The sequence below is a fragment of the Phocoena phocoena genome, chromosome 3 (assembly GCF_963924675.1).
Source record: "Phocoena phocoena chromosome 3, mPhoPho1.1, whole genome shotgun sequence".
NCBI lineage: Eukaryota > Metazoa > Chordata > Mammalia > Artiodactyla > Phocoenidae > Phocoena > Phocoena phocoena.
In genome coordinates, this window is record NC_089221.1 from 63,585,985 (window position 1) to 63,607,515 (window position 21,531).

Below are 21,531 nucleotides of genomic sequence, written 5' to 3' on the forward strand. Positions count from 1 at the left end.
GATGGAGGTGGTCAAAAGGTACAAACTCCCAGTTATAAAATAAACGAGTACTAGGGATGTAATATACAACATGATAAATATAATTAGCTTTATGAAAGTTCTTAGGTGAGTAAATCCTAAGCATTCTCATCACAAGGAAAAATGTTTTCTTTTCCTTTTATTTCATATCTATATGAGATGATGGATGTTAATTAAATTTATTGTAATCATTTCATGATGTATATAAGTCAAATCATTAAGCTGTACACCTTAAACTTATACAGTGTTCTATGTCAATTATATCTGAGTAAACTTGGAAGAGAAAGAAGTAAAGAAGTAAATAATTTCTGGGTCAGATATCACAATGGAAATTCAGAAATATTTTGAGATTAATAATAATAATGATGAAAATACTATATACCAACTTTTATGTGATGCATCAAAATCTTTGGTTAAAGAGAAATGCCTAGTCTTAAGTTATAGTAAAGGAGAAATATTAGAAACATTAGAAAGGGAGAAAGATAGAAATTAATGATATAAGAATCTATCTCAAGAAGGTAGAAAAATACTTGCTAATTAAACTCAAAGTTGAAAAAGGAAATAATAGAAAGCAGACATTTATGAAAAAGGAAACATCAATAAAGCCAAACTTTATTGAAAATATTACCAAATGATAATGTCTGCCAATTTTTATATAGATGAAGAACATAAAAAGGAGACACAAATGACCAATATCAGAATTGAAAAAATGGATACAATTTTAGATCTTACAAAAACTTAAAAGATCCTGAAAGAATACCATGAACAAATTTAATCCAATGATTTTTTTAAATTTAGGTTAAATATGTCAATTCTTAGAAAAATACAACATATCAAAAGTGACACAAAAAGAAATTTCAGGTAGTCACATAACTATTAAATAAATTAAACTGCTAATTAAAACCTTACCATAGAGAAGACTACAGGTTCAGACGACTTTACCAGTAACGTCTACCAAGCACTCAAGGGAGAAATAATACAATCTTCTACAAACTCTTCCAGAGAATAGTGAAGGAGAGAACACTTCCCAATTTGTTCTTTGAGGCAGCACAATGTTTTATTTTGTTTTGTTTTTCTTTTTTGGTTTATCCTCAGCATTTACAAAACCAGACCTTGGGAAAGAACTAGGTCTGGGGACACATGCATGGTCTTAATATAGCAAATGTTTACCCTGCCCTGATTATTACAAGAGGCAGCACAATCTTGATACAAAAACCTGACAAGCACGTTGTAAGAAAGGATATTATAGGCCAATTATTCGTGAACACAGGAGCAAAATTCCTAAACAAAATCCAGCTTTTTAATATAAAAAGTATAATACATCACAACCATGTTGAAGTCATTTCAGGAGTTCAGGGTTGGTTTGACATCTGGAAATCAATTGTAATTCACCACATTAACAGAATAAAGAATATGGTCATCTTCATTTTTGCATGAAAATTGTATAATAAAATTTAGCATTCATTCATTATTAAAAATCTCTCTTAATAAATAGGAATAGAAGGAAATCAGATAAAGTTTATCCTGAAAAGGAAGATGTCTTTGGCACTCAACTTGGTATCAGTCTGTTCTTTCCTGGATCTAACTCAAATCTACTGAACCTTCTCCTTGACCAATTCTGAAAGGAGGAAGGAACTGAGCTCCCCAGGTCATCAAGAAGTGTTTCTTCTCACTCTCAGATAAATCTGCTTGGGAAGCCAAGTAATAATCAGAAGGTTGCTTTGTGAGAATCAGAGGAGAATGAATAAGATCATGTTCATAGACAATATCCATTAATTATGGAAAGTTGATGTATACATCTTTGCATAGATGAGAACATTTGTGTTCCTGAGTAAGAAATACTTCTGAATTCTAGGGAGATCATTGGTCTTCTATTAAGGAAAATGGTTTCTTTACACTGAGTGTAATTTGAATACTTGGGCTATGACTTTACACATGCTAATATAGTTATTCTCTGATTCCTGTTGGCTGTGTTATTCTTCTATTCCTTTGCTCCTGTCCAATAATCAAGACATCCCCAAATACTTTGGGTTTCTCAGTGAGCCAGACTGATTTATTCATGTGTACGTTTTTTTCATATCCTGTGACATTTTCCTGGAATGAGCTTCCCATCCTTACACCACCATCACTCTTTATCCATTTGGCAAACTCCTATTTCCTCTTCAGAATCCAGTGCAAGTATCTTTCCTCTTGAGGTCTTCCCTTCTTTATGTTCTCACTGTATCTTGCCTATCTTCTGTAAATGAACTTACCACAGTGTTAAAATGTTTAGTTCTGTCTCCCTGTTAGATTTTGAATTTCTTGAGAGAAGATTCTATGTCTTTATATTTGTATTCCTAGTATTTAAACTCAATAAAATTTTATTAAATGAAATAAATGAGTGAATGAATAAGTAAATGATTGAGTGAACCCACCTCAGTAGGCCTCTATCTTTTTATGATCAACATTTGGGTATTCTGCTAAGCACTCATGAACTCATTCTAATGAGTAATGAAAACTTCTCTGGTTGAGTACATTGAATTTACAATCAATAATTAACTTTAAACTGAATTATAATTGCTTTTGTAATACTACTACAATGATGGGCATTCGAAATGCTGACTTTTCAGTTGCATGCTATAACCTTAATTTTTAATTTCATTCTGCCTTTGTTAAGTTAAACAGAAGGGAGAAGAGGTAGAAGGAATTGAAAATTTCAAGGAATAAGTTTAATTAGATATGTAAAGGAGCCTGAAAAACATTAAAAATAAGATTCAGTTCAGAACCAAGATAAGGTATCAATTACTAATTAAGTTCAGTAGTTTAATACCAAAGCAAATAAGTGAGAGCAGAGTTACCAGGGAAATGGAGAAACCAGTTCTTCTCACCACTTTCCAGCCATTTTCACTCACTGCATGTGTAGAAAATGAAATTGTTTTCAGCACCCTGGGGTAAATGGATGAGGATGCTTGCTACTGAAGACCAGTGGTCCAGGGGTTCTGGCTGCCCCAGGCTCGACTTGGTCATGGGTGAGATCTAAGGAGATCAGGATCTCAGCAGCCCTTTGCGGCTGACTACTGGGGAAACTCTGAAGTTTCAGAAAGGGGAGTTGAATGTACCTGCAAAGATTTATGGTCTTGGCTTTCAGCCTAATCTAACAAACTAAAAAGCATTCAGGGTAAGCTAGAAAGGCATGTACTAGTTAAGTTTCATAGCTAGGATTGTTTAGCCCAGTGATTTGCAACTCTGGATGCATAATGGAGTCACCTGGAAGCTTTTAAAACTCCCTACTCTAGTACGATTAAACTAGCATCTCTGTGGGAAGGGGTATAGTGTGGCATCAGTATTTTTTAAAATCTCTCTACAGATGACTCTAAAATGTATCCAGAATTAAGGACTGCTAATATAAGCAGTGACTGATGATAAAAAAAATGATTGGTTAGGGACCTAAATTTTAACTCTGTATGTTTTTAAAAAGTGCCTTAATTGAATACTTATGCTTAGTGGTTTTTTAGCATAGATTTTTTTTTTTTGGTTTTGTTTTTATTGTTGTAGAAAAGTGTATAAGTCAGTCAATAGTTCTGTATTTATCTGTCTTGAACTTAAAGGCAAATATGCCTGCTGAATTGGTCAGGGATGGTAACAGTGGAGGTTTTAAAACTAAGCCTTGAAGAGTAGATAGAATTTAAATATGCAGGAAAGGTAGATTAAGGTGGGGGATAAGAATTGTAAGTGGAAGAATGGCATGAGCACAGGGAAGGAGAAAGTGTAAGAAAATTCCAGGGAAGAGTGCTGCAGAGTCTGAGACAAAGGCCCAATGGCAATTGAAAGGGACAGCCAAAGCCAGCCATCTCTTGAGGGCATATAAGAGCAGTCCAAGGTGACCATCTTTCCAAACCTCTTTAGCCATTGAAAATGTACATGCCCAGGCTCCTTTGATCTCTAGTTCAAGGATTATATGTAAGACCTGATTACAGAACATGTTTTTTGAGTGTTAATTACATGCCAGGCACATTTTCTAAGCATTTCATGTGTATTAGCTAATTTAAACCTCACAGCAATCCCGTGAAGTAGGTTCTATTATGATCCCTGGTTTACAGATGAGTTAAATACAGCACAGTAGGCTGCTGTTTTTTTTGTGATCTCTCTATATTCACTACTTTCCTTTCATGGCCCTGACTCAGAGTGTCCGTGATATATTTACTGAACACAGAATTATCTAGTTAAAACAGAAATGTTCCATGTAGGGATAGGGTGGAAGTGGGTACTTGGAAAGAAGGTCAGGTAGGGATCAGAGAGTTAAGTATTTTGAATTTATTTTTCTATAGATATAAGGAATTTACTGATGTTTTTGAGCAGGAAGTGGCATGATGAAAATTTTTAGTAAACTTGGTCTGGAAAGATAGGCAGGATGGATTGAGGGTGGGGGGAGGGCAGGAGGTAAACGTGATACTAGCTGACCAGTTAGGAAGCTAGTGAAATAATCAAGGGGTGATGTGATAAAAAGCTAGGTCAAGGTAGTGATAGCAGTAACAGGGAAGGCACAGATGCAAGGACCATTATGAAGGTCCTGGTGACTAGATAGAGAGCCTGAGGGACTGGGTGAGCCACAGGAGGTCTGGGGGCAATCCTGATAGGGGAAGGTAGGGAATTTCACTTTAGCTTTTTTTTTGACTTTGCAGGATATTGATTTATTCCAGCCTGGGATGTGTTATTGTATTTGGTATCCTGACTTCAATTTTTAAACTTTATTTTGTGTACATCCTTATTTTTGATATGGATGGCACTACTTATCTGTATGTTTTAATTTTACATTAATCCTTTACCTAGTAAGAATAGGACATTGACTTTATTATTAGAATATGCAATTACTGTTATTTTTATTATTAATATATGTAGAATTATTAATAATATCATTATTTACTCTAGGTTATCAGACCAGAATGAAGAGGGCAAGACCAAGCAGAAGTGTATCATATCTGACCCCTCCTTTTCCATGGTAACAGTTCAACGGGAAGATAGTGGAATAACCTGGGAGACCAATTCAAGTAGGTCTTCCACTCCTTGGGCCTTGGAAGAAAGTCAGACCTCTGGTGTGTGTAGTCTGGAAGGGTCGACTCTGAAGTCTCCTCCAGGGAATGTTTCCTTTATTGTGGATGAAGTTAAAAAAATTCGGAAAAGAAAGCCTAAGTCAAAGCATGGCTCACCATCATTGCGTCGGAAAGGCAACAAAAAAAGAAATTCTTTTGAATCCCAAGATGTTCCAGCAAACAAAACAAGTAATCCTTTAATTTCAGAAAGCCAGGAACTAAAGAGCCAGAAAAAGAATTCATCTACTGGCATTTACGATAAGATGAGAAACAAGAAGACCACCTCAAATACACCTCCTATCACTGGAGCGATATACAAAGAACACAAACCGTTAGTGTTAAGGCCGGTCTACATAGGAACAGTACAATATAAAATTAAGATGTTTAATTCTGTTAAAGAAGAATTAATTCCTTTACAATTTTATGGAACATTGCCAAAGGGTTATGTAATTAAAGAAATACATTATAGGAAGGGGAAAGATGCGTCCATTAGTCTAGAGCCAGATTTGGGCAATCATGATTCTGATGTAGTTTCCAAAACAGGCAAATCAGTAGCCCAAAGCATAGACGATGATGAAGTAAAAGAGCTTGCTGCACCCTGGAGAGGTGCAGTTTCCAAAGGATCAAAGTCCCTGACCTCATTCAGTCATGAAGATCTAAAGAAAATTTACGCTGATTCTCCCTTAAGGGCTGCATCTACTATCAAGCACACACCTTCCTCTTATACAAGTAATGACACAGCAGAACAAGAAACACAGCTCGGCGCGCCACAGTCAGTGCCACAGCTGCCAGCTGATGAAGCAAAACCCCGTGAGATAGAGCCTTCCTCTCTTACACCCAATACATCTGCACCTGCGTTCCTGGAAACAGCAAAGGAAGAATCTGAGGCTGATTCACGAGAAATGGTAACTGCAGAGCATGACTCTTCAGTCTCACTGCCGTTAGTGGATGAGGTAAAGAGGGAAGACGTATCTTCTGCTGACCATTCCATTTCACTGGAGGCAGAGAAGGGTTCTCTGGAAACACTTTCACCGGGTCTGACAGCCTCTATCCAGGAAGATTTTGGCCCAGAGAGAGAAGAACTGGATCTGACTTCACCAGAAAGGACAAAACCAGTCTCTGAACGACTGAACCCTCCTCATCTCGCTGTCAAAGGAGAGAAGGATGAAAACATGCCCGAGCCATCCATTTCTCTTTCTGAACCTCTAGTGTTAGAGGAACCAGAGAAAGAAGAAATAGAAATGCCTCTACCAATATCTGCTTCCCCTGAACCTGAAGATTCTAATTTAGTGGAAGAAGAGATCATAGAACTTGATTACCCAGAAAGTCCATCAGTTTCTGAGGAGCCCTTCCCACCACGCTTGGCCCCTGAAGTGGAGCAGAAAGAAGACGAGACCATTCTGCCATTACTGACGACATCAGCACCTGAACATGTCACCTTATCTGAGGAAGAAAGAGAGGAAAATGAGTCTGTTTCTACTGATTCTGCTTTCATATCGGAGTATTCAGTCACACAGGATTTGAACTATGAACGAGAGAAGCAAGAAGTTGAGCCAGTTTCTTCACCTAATGTAAAACCTGTATCTGAAGATGCAGTTTTGTCAGAAGAGGAGAATGATGAATTTGAGCCTTATTCCCCAGCTTCAGCCTCTACATCTGTCTCACCATCCACAACTGAGAAGACTCCTGAATGCCAGTCCCCACTGTTTTCAACAGCTACAGCAGAGCACATGGTCCTGTCCAGAGAAGAGGTTTCAGAAAATGGGCATTACACACCACATTCCACATCTGCTTCTGAATATTCAGTTCCCTCACAGGCAACAAAAGAGTCACCAAAGAAAACAACTGACCATAAGTCCCCATTAACATCAAAAGGTGTGTCTGAGCCCCTGATTCCGTCAGAAGAAGAGAAGGAAGACACTAGGCTGTATTCCCCAGAGGTGGCCTCTGTATCTGAACATTCTCTCTCGCCATACACAACTGAGGGGACTTCTGAATGCCAGTCACCACTGCTTTCAACTGCTACATCTGAACACATGGTCCTATCAGAAGAAGACAACCTAGGAAATGAGCATTTCACACCAGATTTAACACTGACCTCCCAATATGCAGTCCCGCCAAATGTAACACAGGAATCCCCAAAGAAAATAATTGGTGATGTCTCCCTGTTGAAATCAAAAGGTATTTCTGAGCACAAGACTCTGTTAGAAGAAGAGAAGGAGGACACCAGATTCTGTCCCCCAGAGGTGGCCTCTGTATCTGAATGCTCTCTGCCACCATACACAACTGAGGGGACTCCTGAATGCCAGGCCCCACCACTTTCAGCCACCCCATCTGAACATGTGGTCCTCTCAGAAGAAGAGACAGTAGAGATGGAGCGGTACACACCCTCTTCCACCTCTGCGTCTGAATTTTCAGTACCACCATATGCAACACTGGAGTCACAGGAGGAAGCAATTGTCCACAGATCCCCTTTAAATCTAAAAGATGCCTCCTCACCCATGAATTTCTCAGAAGAAGAGCAAGAAGACATTGGACCTTTTTCTCCAGACTCTGCATTTGTGTCAGAATTCTCATTTCCATCCTATGGAACTCAGGAGACAGAGAAAAGAGAATTTGAGTGTGATTCTCCAATATGTTTAACATCACCATCTGAACACATGATTTTGTCAGATGAAGACACCGAAGAAGCTGAACTTTTTTCTCCAGATTCAGCGTCACAAGCTTCCATCCCACCATATAGGATCCCAGAAACAAATAAGGAGGAAACTGAGCCTGATTCACTGTTAACTGCAATGGCCGTGTCAGGATATTCCTGCTTCTCAGAAGCAGATGAGGAAGAAATTGCACCAACTGCTACACCTGTACCTGAGCATCTAAGTTCATCACAGAAGCAAAGAACTGAAACTTCTCCTTTGGTGTCTGCACCTGAAGACTTGAGTTGGCTCCCTTCAACAAATGAGGGAGAGATTAAGCCAGATGCTCAAACAGCATCAACAACTGTACCTGAATATCTCATTATGGCACAGAAGCAGAGAACTGGAGCATATTTAGAACCTGAGTCTGAAGACTTGATTCCGCCATGTTTAACCAGTGATTCAGAGAAGGGAGAAATTAAGACTAGTTCATCACTAGCTGCAACACCTGCACAATTGTCCATGGTAAAGGAAGAAACCACACCTGTTTTGCCTGTATCTCAGTGTTCAGTTTCACCTGGTTCCGTCCATGCAATTAAGAAAGAACAAGAACCCAAAACATCACTCACTCCAAAATCTTCAGATGAACAGATGGCTTTGTTAAAAGTTAAAAGTAAGGAAGAAATTGTGCCTGATTCTCAAGAAGCTATAGCACATGTATTACGGGATCAAGAAATGGAGCCTCAGCCTCCAAATGTTCCAGAGTCTGGGATGAAAGATTCAGTTCTGCCTGACTTGGTAGATGAGCCAAAGAAGGATGTCAAACCCAATTTAACTCCAACTGTGACATCTGAACTAGAACAGAGAAGGTTGTCAGAGAATGAGCCTGAAGTAATAAAGCCATATTCACCTCTGAAGGAAACATCTTTATCTGGACCTGAGATTTGTGTTGCAGAAGTGCAACATGATTCTAAAATAACTGGTACACCTAGAGTGCTGCATTCAGCGTCACCAGGAGTGGAAAAGGAAGTAGAGCATGCACCACCCATGTCAGAATTTTCAGCTTTGTCAGAAGACATAAAGAAAGAAATTGAACCCAGTTCTTCAATAACCACGACATCTGTAACAAAGCATGATTCAAGCTTAACCAAATTAGCAAAAGAAGAAATCCCAACAGATTTATCTCTTCCCACCCCTACAGAATATCCAGTCTTAACAAAAGTAGGAAAGAGTGAATTAGGAATTGGTTTGCCGCTTCAGATGGTAACATCTGTAGATAAGCATTCACTTCGTAAAGAAGAAGACAAGGTAGCAATTAAAGCTAGTTCTTCTCCCGCTGAAACTGCTGCGTCCCAACATCCGGCTTGGTCAGAAGTAGGGAAAGAAATTAAATTTGATTTACCTGCAAGCATATCCTCTATACCAGAGCAGTCTGTTTTGTCAAAGGTAGAAACTGAAGACATTAAACCTGGGTTGGCAGTAACCAAAACATTGTCTTCTCAGCATTCAGATGTACCAAAGGAAGCGAGGGTGGAAAACAAACAAGATCTTTCATTTTCTACAGTCTTCAACTCTGAATATTTGGATGTGTCACAGAAAAAAAATTCTATGTCTGCCTCAGAGATGTCAGGACCTGACCATGTACTTTCGCTCAACCTAGGTGGTGAGATAAAGAAAACAGAAACTGAACTTCCTTCCTCACAGAACATGTCACCTGCACTTAAATATGTAGTTACAAAAGGCAAAAATGAGCAAACAGCAAGTTCTTTTCCTGAGTTAGAATATTTAGCATCAGAAGATTTAGCTTCAACATTACCAACCCTCTGTGGTGATAAGAGCAAACAGGCAGTGGAGACACCTTCTGTAGTTCAGGGAGATTTCCTGTCAGAAAATCAAGATCTTGCTCTGGCACAGCTCTCTTTGGAACCTGAGAAGGAAGACAAGCCACATCAAGTATCAGAATTACCAAATTCTGGCTCTGAATTCACTGGTGGTTTAGGTAGGCAAAGTGAATCCATAGATACAAAACAAATAAAATCTCCCATAACTGAAACAGGGGATTCTGTCTTAGGAAAGGGCCTAGCTGAACTTAGGAGCAGAGGAGAAGGAAAAGAAGAAAACAGGGGACTTCATGTGTCAACTACAGTGCCTGAAATTTCAGAGGTTTCATCATGCCTTAGTGAAGAACCTCAGATTCAAGAAATTAAATCTTTCTCTCCTAAGGTAGTTAGCTTAGGATCAAGGGAAGCATTTACCTCTCTAGTTAAAGGAGACAACCCAGAAGAACTTCAGCCATACACTTTTTCTTTAAAAGGATTATCAGGAGAGTTGAACCATTCAGTTGACTTTAAAAAAGAAGGAAAACAAGAAATAAGCCTGTTACTGCCAACAGAAAATTTGAAGGCACAAGTGACAGATAATACTGTAACTAAATTAAATGAAGAAACTGACCAACCAAATTCATTTCATGTACCCCAGAGTATAACAGAGCCATCAAAGATTGCTTCTTCTGACCTCCCTGTGGAAGAAGAGAAGCCTGAAAAAGAACTTCATTCAGACCAAGCTGTTAAATTACCTGACATAAACAGATCTTTTGCAGATAAACAAGATATGGGTATTAAACAATTTTTGTCTATGAAAGAAAATTTGCCTTTGGAAGAATCAAAATCATTTATGACAACTGAGCCTACAGATGTCAAAGAAACACACATGAAAGAGGCCCTTATTTCTCCAAAGGATGAAAATTGGATGCTGAAAAAGCCAGAGAGAGACTTGGCAAGTCACCATGAAGAAAGAGTCCCTGGATCTGTGCAGCTGGGTTCCTCTGGTACCAGTGATCTGATGACAGGGCAGCTCAAGCCTGCTCTGTCAGAGAAAGACCACACAACTGAAATCAGAAGGCAAATTCTGCGACATTCTGCAGAAGAATCTCACTTATCATTACAAGAACCAGTGTCTACTCTCGATACCTCTAGTGGTAACGTAGAGACCTTAGCAACTAAAACTTATTCTTCTGAAGAAATAAAGCTGGCCCCCAAACCAAAATCTTTAGTTCCAGCTGGAAATGTGGAGAGAAATGAAGCAGAAGGGAAGCAGACCCTTTCTTTAGTGGGGAGTGAAAGTTTGGCATCGGAGAAAGCAAACACAGAATTTTCCAGGCCTTGCAAAGAAGACAGCTGGGAAGAAATCAAAACACCATCTGAAAGAATCCTCCAGAAATCAGTGTCTGGCCCATCAACAGAAGAGGTCAAATCAGAAACTCTTCCCTCTCTTGCCAAAGCAGCCCATTTCCTGGCAGAAGAGGCAGAAATTGCACTGGGCAATGAAAAAGAAGCACACAGGCGTAGATCTCCCTTACCTGGAGAAGAATCAAAAGTGGTTCAGTCAGAGGTTGTAGATGATGCTGAGAGAGGGAAACCAGCATCTGAAGTGAAAACACCCACACAAATAAAACCCCTCTCCTCAACCCAAGAAAATGAAGAACCTCAACCCCCAGAGTCACCTGAGGTCATACAAAAGCTGCCCAAGCAGCAGAAGGCAGTGGAGCCAGGCCTCTCTGAGGAAAAGGGAAAGAAAGGAATTTCATTTTTCACATCGTGGATATCCAGTTTATTTTTACAGTCAAGCACTCCAGATAACAAAGTTGCTGAAAAAGAAGATTTAGAAGCTCAGCCAAGCCCATCTGTAGAAAAAGCAGTGACTGTGATAGAGCCTAGAGGTCCTGCTCCAGCTGACGTTCATGCAAATGAGAAGCCAGCGGATCATCTATTGCTAGAGGCCAAACCTGAAACTGCTGCAGAATCCACAGGTTCTTTAGTTAAATCTGGTGAAGGTCAAGACTTTAAAGAAAAACCCACATTGTTATCAAATGTAGAAGTTTTGCCACAGCCAAAATCCAACTTTGAGGCATCTAGTGAAGATTATGGGAAGAAAGAAGTCCTAGACTATTCAGAGGAAATGGACCTAAACTCAGTAGTTACTTCTGCTGATGGTGAGGGACATCTTAGAATTCAATCTTATTCTCCCATGGGTGAGAAATCCATTATGGAAGAAGCCAAAAATTCTGTTCGTCTTCATATCACTGATGGTGAAAGACCCCAGAAGCCAGAAATCTCCCCTCCATCTAAATGGAATATTTCTGTCCTTAAAGAAGAGCCAGGAAGTGATCAAAAAGAAAAATCACTCTTTTTATTTGATGCAATAGATAAGGTGCCACAACCACCAAAATCAGCTTCATCTAGCTTTGCAAGTAAAAATATCACAGAGGAATCAGAGAAGCTGCAGTCAATAATTTTGCCAGTAGAAGAATCTAAAGACAGTTTAATTGATCTTGGTGAAGACAGACTAGAGAAAGAGATGCCAAAACCTACTTCCTTGAAAATTTCTGAAGAGGAAATAAAACTCAGACCTGTTAGCCCAACTGAGGAGAAAGGTAACTTGGGAATGAGATCATATTCCTTGGAAGAAAAGAAGGTGGTGGCAGAAAAACAAGAAACGGTGGCCCCATTAGAGCTTAGAGGTAATAATGAAATAGGGAAGGCACAAATTACGCACGGATCTAGCCCTATTAAATTGGAAGAACCAAAAGCTGCTACTGCACTGCAGCAAGTCTATCAAAATGATGACCACAAAGAAAGATACAAAATTATTGAGGAGGGTAAAGGAGAAGAAAAAGAAGAGCCGTCACATGCATTTTTAGAAGGAAAAGAGCAGCAGGAAATTCAGCCTTATTCCATGAATATAGCCAGGCATATGCCTGAAGAGTCAGATATCTCTTTCAGTCATTCTTTGGGTGAAACTCAACCATTTTCATTAGTTAAAACTACAGAAATTACTGAAAAATCAGAAACCATAATCTCAGAGGCTCACCCAGAAATCAGGGAAACAAAGGCAGTAGGAACCCAACCACATCCATTAGAAGAACGTAAAGTTTTGGTGGAGAAAACCAAGACTTTCCTTCCAGTAGATCTTCCTTATCATGATGAAATAAATGATCACACTTTACCGAAGGAAGGAAATCTGGTATTGGACAAGTCAAGCAGGGATGTGGTAAGTCACAATGAAGAAAAGGGACAGGTCACAGCGTCAGAGCTGCCAAAAGGTGGCTCAGTAGATACCACAAAAGAAAGTAAACAAGGATCTCCCTCTAAAGAATCTGAAAGGATTTTAGATCCATGGTCAGAATTGACTCCAGAGAGGCATATGGTCCACACTATTCAAACATCTCAAGATCAAGCATCTGAAATGTCTGAACAATCTGTTCTTGTTTCAAAGCACCACTTGGAAGCTGTGGAAGATGCCCATGTAAATGAACCACGCTCTTCGGTGAGCAGCAACTATGCTCAATTTATAACTAATGCAACAACAATCAGTATTGATGAGATGATTTCCAAGGAGCCTGAAGACACATATGCAAGAGATGAAGAATTTACCGTGACTAGTAAGCCAGCTGGACTTTCAGAAGAGCAAAAGAGTGCCTTCAGTATCATTTCTGAAGGTTGTGAGATATTGAACATTCATGCTCCTGCATTTATTTCTTCAGTTGATGAGGAAGAAAGTGAACAAATCCAAGATAAGTTAGAATACTTGGAAGAGAAGGCCTCATTTAAGCCTATACCCTTCCATGATGAGAGCGAGGCAGTTGCTTGCTATAAAACATTACAGAGTAAGTTAGAAGATTCTGATAAAAAAGTTACACCATCGAAAGAAGACCAAAAAAAGGAAACTCATACAACCAAAGGGGAGAGAGCCACAGATTCAGAAACTGGTGATTTAGCCTTTAATCAGCCTGAAATTCCCAGTGAAGAGGATTATTTTGAAAAATATACATTGATTGATTATAACATCTCCCCAGACCCAGAAAAACAGAGAACTCCATGGGAATTAAATGTTGAAGGAGAGCTGTCAAAGGAAGTTCCAGGAGAAACTGTCTCTCTCCCAGAACGTTCAGAGGAAAGTGCCCTAGAATATGAATATGAATTGGTGAAATTAGATGAAAGTTTTTATGGACTAGAAAAGGACTACAGCAAATTATCTGACCCAGAGACCCAAAAGTCTTCGGTTGTCCAAAAATCAGCTGACAGAGATGCTCCAAAGAGCATAAATAGAGATGTGGACTCAAAGTCACCTGGGATGCCTTTATTTGATGAAGAGGAAGGAGTTTTGTCACGAACCCAGATATTTCCTACCACTGCTAAAGCCATTAATCCTGAACTTCTGGAGGAGCCACCCGCACTGGCATTTTTATATAAAGATCTGTATGAGGAAGCAGTTGGAGAGAAAAAGGAAGAAGGGGAGACAGCTTCTGAAGGTGACAGTGTGAATTCTGAAGCATCATTTCCAAGCAGAAATTCTGACACTGATGATGGAACAGGAATATATTTTGAGAAGTACATACTCAAAGATGACATTCTCCATGACACATCTGTAACTGAAAAGGACCAAGGCCAAGGTCTAGAAGAAAAGCCAGTTGGTAAGGATGATTCATACCAATCAATAATTGAAGAAGGGGAAATTTGGGGGAGGTTTGAAACTATTTGCGGGGAGGAGAGTCTGGAAGAGAAACAGAAAGCAGCTTACAGGGAAGGAGAATCAGTAGGCCACGTGGAGGCTCTTGACAGTGTAGCTATGCAAAGGAAAGCTTCCATCACCGAGGAAGTCAGAGTGGTCACCCAGAGGGTAAGCTATGCGGTTCCATTTGAAGACACTCATCATGTCCTGGAGAGGGTAGATGAAATGAGCAGCCAGACTAATGAAGCAGCAAATGCAAATCCAGAGGTCAGTCTGAATGTCCCAGTACAAGTGTCCTTCCCAGAGGAAGAATTTGCATCTGGTGCAACTTGTGTTCAAGAAACACTGCAAGAAGAACCTCAAATAATGGTTCCCCCTGAGCTGAGTGAAGACCGGCTCTGCAGTAGCCCTGTTCAGGATGAGCATGAATTTGCTGAATCCCTGAATTACGAAGTAGTTACTCAAGACACTTTATCAGAAGAACTGTATTCAGAATCCACCCCTGAAGATGTGTTGCCTCATGGAAAGGAATCCTCTGAACATGTCAGTGAAAATGAATTTGTGAGTGAGGTGGCACAAAGTAAGTCTGCCGAACAGGAAGAGTTGGACAGAGAGATGACAGAACAAGACCAGTTATCATCAGAGTCGGTAACCGAGAAGGAACAAAAGGAATTGAAAAAGTCCCAGATTGACACATACTGCCACACATGTAAAAGCCCAATTTCTGCTGTTGACAAGCTGTTTGGTACCCACAAAGACCATGAGGTTTCAACACTTGATACAGCTATAAGTGCTGTAAAGGTAAATAGATTTTAAAGCATACAAGTGTGTAATCATACATAGATGTTTAATTGGCTTTCTCATTTTCTCAATTTTAAAAAATGACCAATATTTGATACATTCATCTTTAGGCATAATAGTCTGAAAAAAACTAAGCATATTTCCCTAGTTATTTAGTTAAGTTCACTTTGACAAACATTTATTGGGTACATAGTATGTGCCAGGTATTTTTCTAGATTCTGGAGATACCAGGATAAGTAACATGGGGCATTGCCTTTGAGAGATCTTATGACAGTAGCCCTTAACATAATCTTAAAAAGGCAAATAATTTTAAATTTAAAAATATGCACTTGAGCATAAAGCACAATTTATTTTCTGTTATCTACAATATCATCCTTTAAAAATACACATTTACATTATATTAAGCAATTTTATTGCAAGTTTTATAAAATACTCAAGACAGTAAGACATTTTAAATTTTGGTTTTCTCCACATTTCTTCATTTATAAAATTGATGTTAGAAATGGAAAACTTTTGCATTCCTTCTGGCTATGTCTATAGACTCCCAATGTTAGAAAGTTAGTCGCAACATATATCCTTATGTATGTGATTATAAGTATTCTACTCCCTCAGAGATACTATTGGAAATCAAACATTTAGTCTTTAAGATTCTCATCTACCTTTCAGTAGCCTTCTAACTGGAATCTCCACTCTTATCTCATCAATGTATTCTCCATACAGTAGCCAGAATCATCTAAAATTGCAAGTAATAGCAAGAATTGAGCACTTACTGTGGGCCAGGCAATGTGTTAAGGTCTTTATATACAAGATATCTTTTAATCCATATGACAACGCTGTCATTGTCATCCATTTGCAGATAATGACATGGGCTCAGATAGTTTAAGTCCAAGGTCATAGAAGACAGCACCAGGACTGGTACCCAGGTCTGTCTGATGCTACAGCTAATGCCCTTGACTGTGTATCCATGTTGCTCTGCTTAGTTCCTTCCTAATGGTAGCAATTTTCAATATGATTATTCAGTTAGGTCACTGATAAATGATTGTCAGGCTCATTTTGATTCAGTAGGAAAACATATTAGAATCTTGGCTTTTTTTTTTTTTCCTGGAAAAGTAATCCTTCTCAACTGATATGATATTGGTTTTATATCTCCAGGGTGAAATTTTGTTGAAACTTTACCTGGTCAAGTTTGGGGTAGGGCATGGGTCAATTTCTTTTTGGAATCTCAGGCATTGGGATGCATCAACACCAGTGAAATATGCCCCATTCTTTGATGACACTTGGTTTTGTTAACTAACAACTACTGGGTACTGTCAGTAGAAAGAAGACTAGATTTTCTTTAGCTTTCTTAATTATGTTTTGTTTATCTCCATGAGTTTTAGAAATTAAAAAAATAATTCTAAGTACTGTTAATTTAAAACAAATTTCAAAAGCAGGGAGATATGATGTCTCCTGCTTTAAAACCATTTTAAAGTTTTTTTTCTGGACCTTCTCCATATAGTATGAAGAGAAAGTGGAAAACAAATTGACTAAACCAGAGACTTGCTTCGTTCATTAAATCAACTGTGAAGATTGAGTTGGTTGGCACATTTTAAAAATTAAATTAAAAAAATTGTCACTTGAGAATTCTCTAGCATCTTGTGAGTAGGCCATTTGTGATTATTCAGGAACTGATGGCTGCATTTGTAGATTATCTAGGTCCTGGCTTCTCCCCACCACTCCATCCCCTTTGTGGTGCCTTATCTTTTATCTGTCATTTGTTTTCTTCCTTCACTCTCTCCCTTCCTTCTTTCTCAATATTTATTGACCTTCCATTCCATGTCAAGAACTGTGCTAATCATAGAGAATGAAAACAAAACAAAAATAAAGGAAGATAGACTTGTAGCTCCCCCAGATCATACAGCATTATGGGAGCACAGTGTTCTGAGACAGGAACCCTCTGGGAGTAAATAAAATGGTGGAGGGAGACTGGGAAAGATAGGAAAGGTGTCACAAAAGGGTGAAGCTTGGGTGAGCCTTAAGTAAGATAGAGTTCTTCTAGTAAACAAGGGCAGGGAGGACATTCTAGAGAAAGGGAATGCCATATAAAAAGGCACATAGGTGGGAAAGAGTCCAAGGAAAGGTGGGGCTTGTGTGATTGCAGCCTGGGGGCTTGTGGAGAAGAGGCAGGGGCTAGAGAGAGAAGCAGAGACCAGATCCTGAAGGGACTTTTCTCAATGTAATTTCTCCATCATTCTGTGGATAGTGAATCAGGCAGATGGAAGCTCTTTTATTCTGTGTTGTTACTTGTTAAGTTTCACAGGATAGATTGCAGCTAGGTTTATAACTAATAGGTACCATCTTCCCCCATCACCCATACCTCTTCTAGTTGGCTGTCACTCCTTGAGAGTATTTTAACCCTTTGAGGGTCATTAGAACCTTAAGGTCTCTGTAGTAGATAGTTTTCATCATTTGGTATACTAGACATTCAGCCTGGTGACACTCTGTTCACCGTCTCAGGGTCAGGTGGGGCAGGAACACCTGAAACCATTGGTGCAAATGTGAGAAGTCTACTCAGATATGTTGGACCAGTTCAGAAAAAAGTCTGCCATCTTAGAAGAATGACAATATATAAAAATCAAGGCCTAATTAAGGAGGAAGAATTCAATTCATAGTTTACTAAAACAAGTATGCTTTGAACTCACCAGCTTACCAAGAAGTCCTTCCTCTTGCATAAGAAAATAAACTATTGCTGTCACTCACAAACCTCCTAATTGTTTATCATACATTACCTATAGTCAATTTAGATGAAGCAGCAAAGAAAAGTTAAAGATTGATTTGTTAGTGAACATGATATAGTGACTCTCTACCAAACATACTAAATTTATAAGAAAATTGGAATTCGCTGCTTGAAGTTCTTTTCTCAAATGTCATATACTAAGGATATCTTAATTCTTTTCTTCAGGTTCAATTAGCAGACTTTCTAGAAGATTTACAAGAAAAATCCTTGAGGATTGAAGCCTTTGTTAGTGAGATAGAATCCTTTTTTAATACCATTGAGGTAGGTTACCTTATCCTTTTTACTTTAACTTGGTCTGCTCATGGCATCACAAATAAATGACTCTAAGCTAAAAGGACCTGAATTGGGGTTTGTGTGTGCATATGTGGTTTGCCATTGTTGGTTTTCTTCCATTAAAAGTAAAGTCCTTAAGTCTTCCCTCTGTTTCATCAGTGAGACTACTTTCTAAGGATAAATGACTTGCCCTTAAAAACACATGCACATTTATTAGGCACTTACTATGATAGGGCAACTGCTTTACATGCTTTATCCAATTTCATCCTTACAGTAACCATATGAAATAGGAGCTATTATTATTATTATTATTGCCCCCATTTTATAGATAAGAAACTGAGACTTAGAGTGAAATATGTTAACCAAGGTCATAGTAAGTTTATAGTAAGTTGAGAGCCAAGATTTGAATTCAGGTCTGAGTTCTGACTTGCCCTACCATCCTGTTTTTCACTGGGTTAGCTCTGCAGAGGTGCTCTAAAGCACTGCCCAGTATTTCATGCCCAGGACAGATGAGTGCCTCTCACGGTACCACTGTCTTCAATGAGTTCATGCTGACCCTGCTCCCTCTGCAGTGAAGGAAGGGGGTAGCAGTGCTCCATCCATATACAGTCACGGCCCAGGCATCTTAGTTGTCAGTCAGGATTGGTAGAGGGCCCCTGTGGAAGGCTGGTGCACAGTTTCCCCATCACTCACTTGGGTGACTCCTCATCCCAGTTTGCTTGTGAGAGGTCTGCTTAATTCCTGTTGTAGATCAGTTAACACCTGTTGATTATTTTTAGTGTTATTGCCCCCTACCCCTCACTGCCACCAAAATGTTCCTTTTAGACAGTAAGTAATATGATCACCTTATCACTAGCCCTCTAAGCATCTGAGTTTGTCCAGACGGGCAATAAAGTTTCTCCTGCTCTGGCAGAAGCTACCCCTTCCCTGGAGAGCATTTATGAATGTAGCACCCTGTCCAATACCCTGGCTGTGCCCTCCCTCACACTATGATTTTAGTGGAGTGGTGAAAATGGCACTAAACCTTCTCTGCTACCTGATCTTCATTCACCGTGATGCCACTTTCAAATTTTATCATGTGGGAATGCGGGTAGGCAATACTTCGCTACAAACATTTTTATGTGTGTTTCATTAATTAAATCCTTCTTGACAGTTCTCTTATAGTGAATTCTGTTGCAAAGCTAACTATGGCAAAGGGGGTTGGTGGGCTGGAAATTTAGACTCTGCATGTAATCTGTGATTCTCTTACCAGGATGCCAGAGGTTAATTATTTTAATGGCTAGTATTTCTCTTAAAACACACACACAAACACACACACACACACACGCACTTCTTGTTTCATTCAGAAGGGGTTTTTTGTTTGTTTTTAAAGGAAAACTGTAGTAAAAATGAGAAAAGCCTAGAAGAACAGAATGAGGAAATGATGAAAAAGGTTTTAGCGCAGTATGATGAGAAAGCCCAGAGCTTTGAGGAAGTGAAGAAAAAGAAGATGGAGTTCCTACATGACCAGATGGTCCACTTTCTGCAGAGCATGGACACTGCCAAGGACACCCTGGAGACCATCGTGAGAGAAGTCGAGGAGCTCGATGAGACCGTTTTCTTGACTGTAAGCACCGATTCAAACAGGTCCAGACATCTTGAACCCACTCTGACCCAAGTTTACTTTAAAAAAACTCATCTTTTACTATTCCCTAAGTTGATTTATATCTCTATGTGGGGTTTATATAATTCTCATTTAAAAGTTATTAGGGCATGCCCCATGCCTATTGAAAAGGCCCAGCCAATCCTTAAAGCCATAACACCCAGATCCAGTTGAAGGACACATGGAAGCCAGGCCGCAGCATCATCTGTCTGCTCTGTCACAATGGATTGGTCACCTTCTAAGAGGGAGGGAAAGCAGCCTAAAAACTTTATTCATGCCGGGTGCTGGCCTGATCTTCCAGTGCCTCTCCCTGCCTCCACTCCCACTCCCTAATCTGAAATGACCTCTCATAGGGACCATTGCCTCTGAACCTTACCAAGTGGAGAGTAACATTTTGGTACACTTTCAGCATGCAAAAGGATGACATGATACCTCTCTCAGGTAACATGTTGATCTTTTTACAAGGGTCTTCCTGGTGATCAGATTCCTTAATTCAAACAAGTACCTTGTGGACAGAGAGTCCCTTGGGTGCTCCTCAAATTACTCACAGAGACAGCTCTTTGCTCTCCTAATTCCCTAGAACCTTCAGTAGAATACTGGTTCTCCATGGAGCCAGGATTAACCAGGAGTGATGGAGATGTTTTCCCTGAAGGCAATCCTAAACCTAATTGTCAAACGAGAAAAGCACCATTTCATGATGAGTGGGAACCTCCCTTTCAAAGCTCCTCAATCCTCCCAGCCTTTTACTAAAGACTGGAGATAGAACAAGGCCAAATGGGGCAATGTTAGGCTTTTGATTTACCTTTGCGGATGCCTCCATCCAGTGCAAATTTGGGTGAGGTGGACATGGCATCCTCAAAGGAGGATGAAAATCATTCAGTTGCTTTATGCTAAATTAAGGCAAAGCTTTAGCATTTCAAAATTAAGCACCTCCTTGGAAGTCTAGCACTAATAAAGTGCTTTGTGTTTCCTAAGAACCTTACCTTGGTTTGATAAGAATATTTTCTCCTCTCCAGAAGAACAAACTGTAGAAAAGGAAGCATGTTATTCCTGCTTACAAAAGTAATATATATCCATTTCAGAAAATTTGGAAAGTACAGAAAAGCACAGAGAAGGTATCACCCAGAGATAACTACTGATTACATTTTGCTTTATCTCCACATTGAACGAATTTAAGTCACTTTCCTTGCTTCAGAGAATTCTATTCTGGAAGCTAAGCCATTTATTAATGAATAGCGAGAAGCAGAGCAGAAGCAACTGTTGCTGGCCTTGCTGATGGTAGAGAGTAAAACTAAAGCCCCCTCCATCCCAGACCCTGTCCGCCACCCCTTCTGAGCACTAATTTCTTTGCTGCCTGAAATGAAGCCCCCCAGAGGAAACAGCCTCAAAGGTAGCTGAGGAGTAATGACTTTTAGAACATACGTGATCTTAATGCTTGAGGTTGGTTTTCCTTTTGGTTGTTAATTAGTTTCTCTCTCTCTCTCCCCTCCCCCCTCCCTTCTTCCCTCCCTCCCTCCCTCCCTCCCTTCCCCTCTCTCAATCTCTCTCATTCCCCCATAAGTCGTTTGAGGAAATCAATGAAAGGTATAGAAAATGTGGCACAATGTAGTGGCGACTGAGACTAGCATGACTGTATGCTTTATTTTAATATTTTGATGCTTTATAGAAAATGAGCTGCCAGTTAAAAAATGCATACGTTTAGTGAGCTCCTGGATTTGCACTTTTATTATAGATACAGTGCTTTTGAAAGCTAAATGACAGCTTTTGAAAGGAAATCGCATGTGCTTTAGTTAAATAACAATTATC

At 39.5% G+C, this 21,531-nt stretch overlaps 1 protein-coding gene and 1 non-coding gene across 2 annotated transcripts in view; one reads left to right on the top strand and one right to left on the bottom strand.

Moving 5' to 3' along the window:
- Nucleotides 1-21,531, top strand: part of CMYA5 (cardiomyopathy associated 5) — a 101,929-nt gene that overhangs the window by 37,899 nt on the left and 42,499 nt on the right. Inside the window, exons 2-5 of the mRNA XM_065874304.1 lie at nt 4,927-15,034; nt 17,976-18,071; nt 19,456-19,689; nt 21,287-21,309. Of these exons, the coding sequence (XP_065730376.1) occupies nt 4,927-15,034; nt 17,976-18,071; nt 19,456-19,689; nt 21,287-21,309 (10,461 nt within the window). The remainder of the gene's footprint in view (nt 1-4,926; nt 15,035-17,975; nt 18,072-19,455; nt 19,690-21,286; nt 21,310-21,531) is intronic.
- LOC136121765 (small nucleolar RNA SNORA72) lies at nt 1,102-1,230 on the bottom strand. The gene has a single exon (XR_010655776.1). It is a non-coding gene; the product is annotated as a small nucleolar RNA SNORA72 (small nucleolar RNA).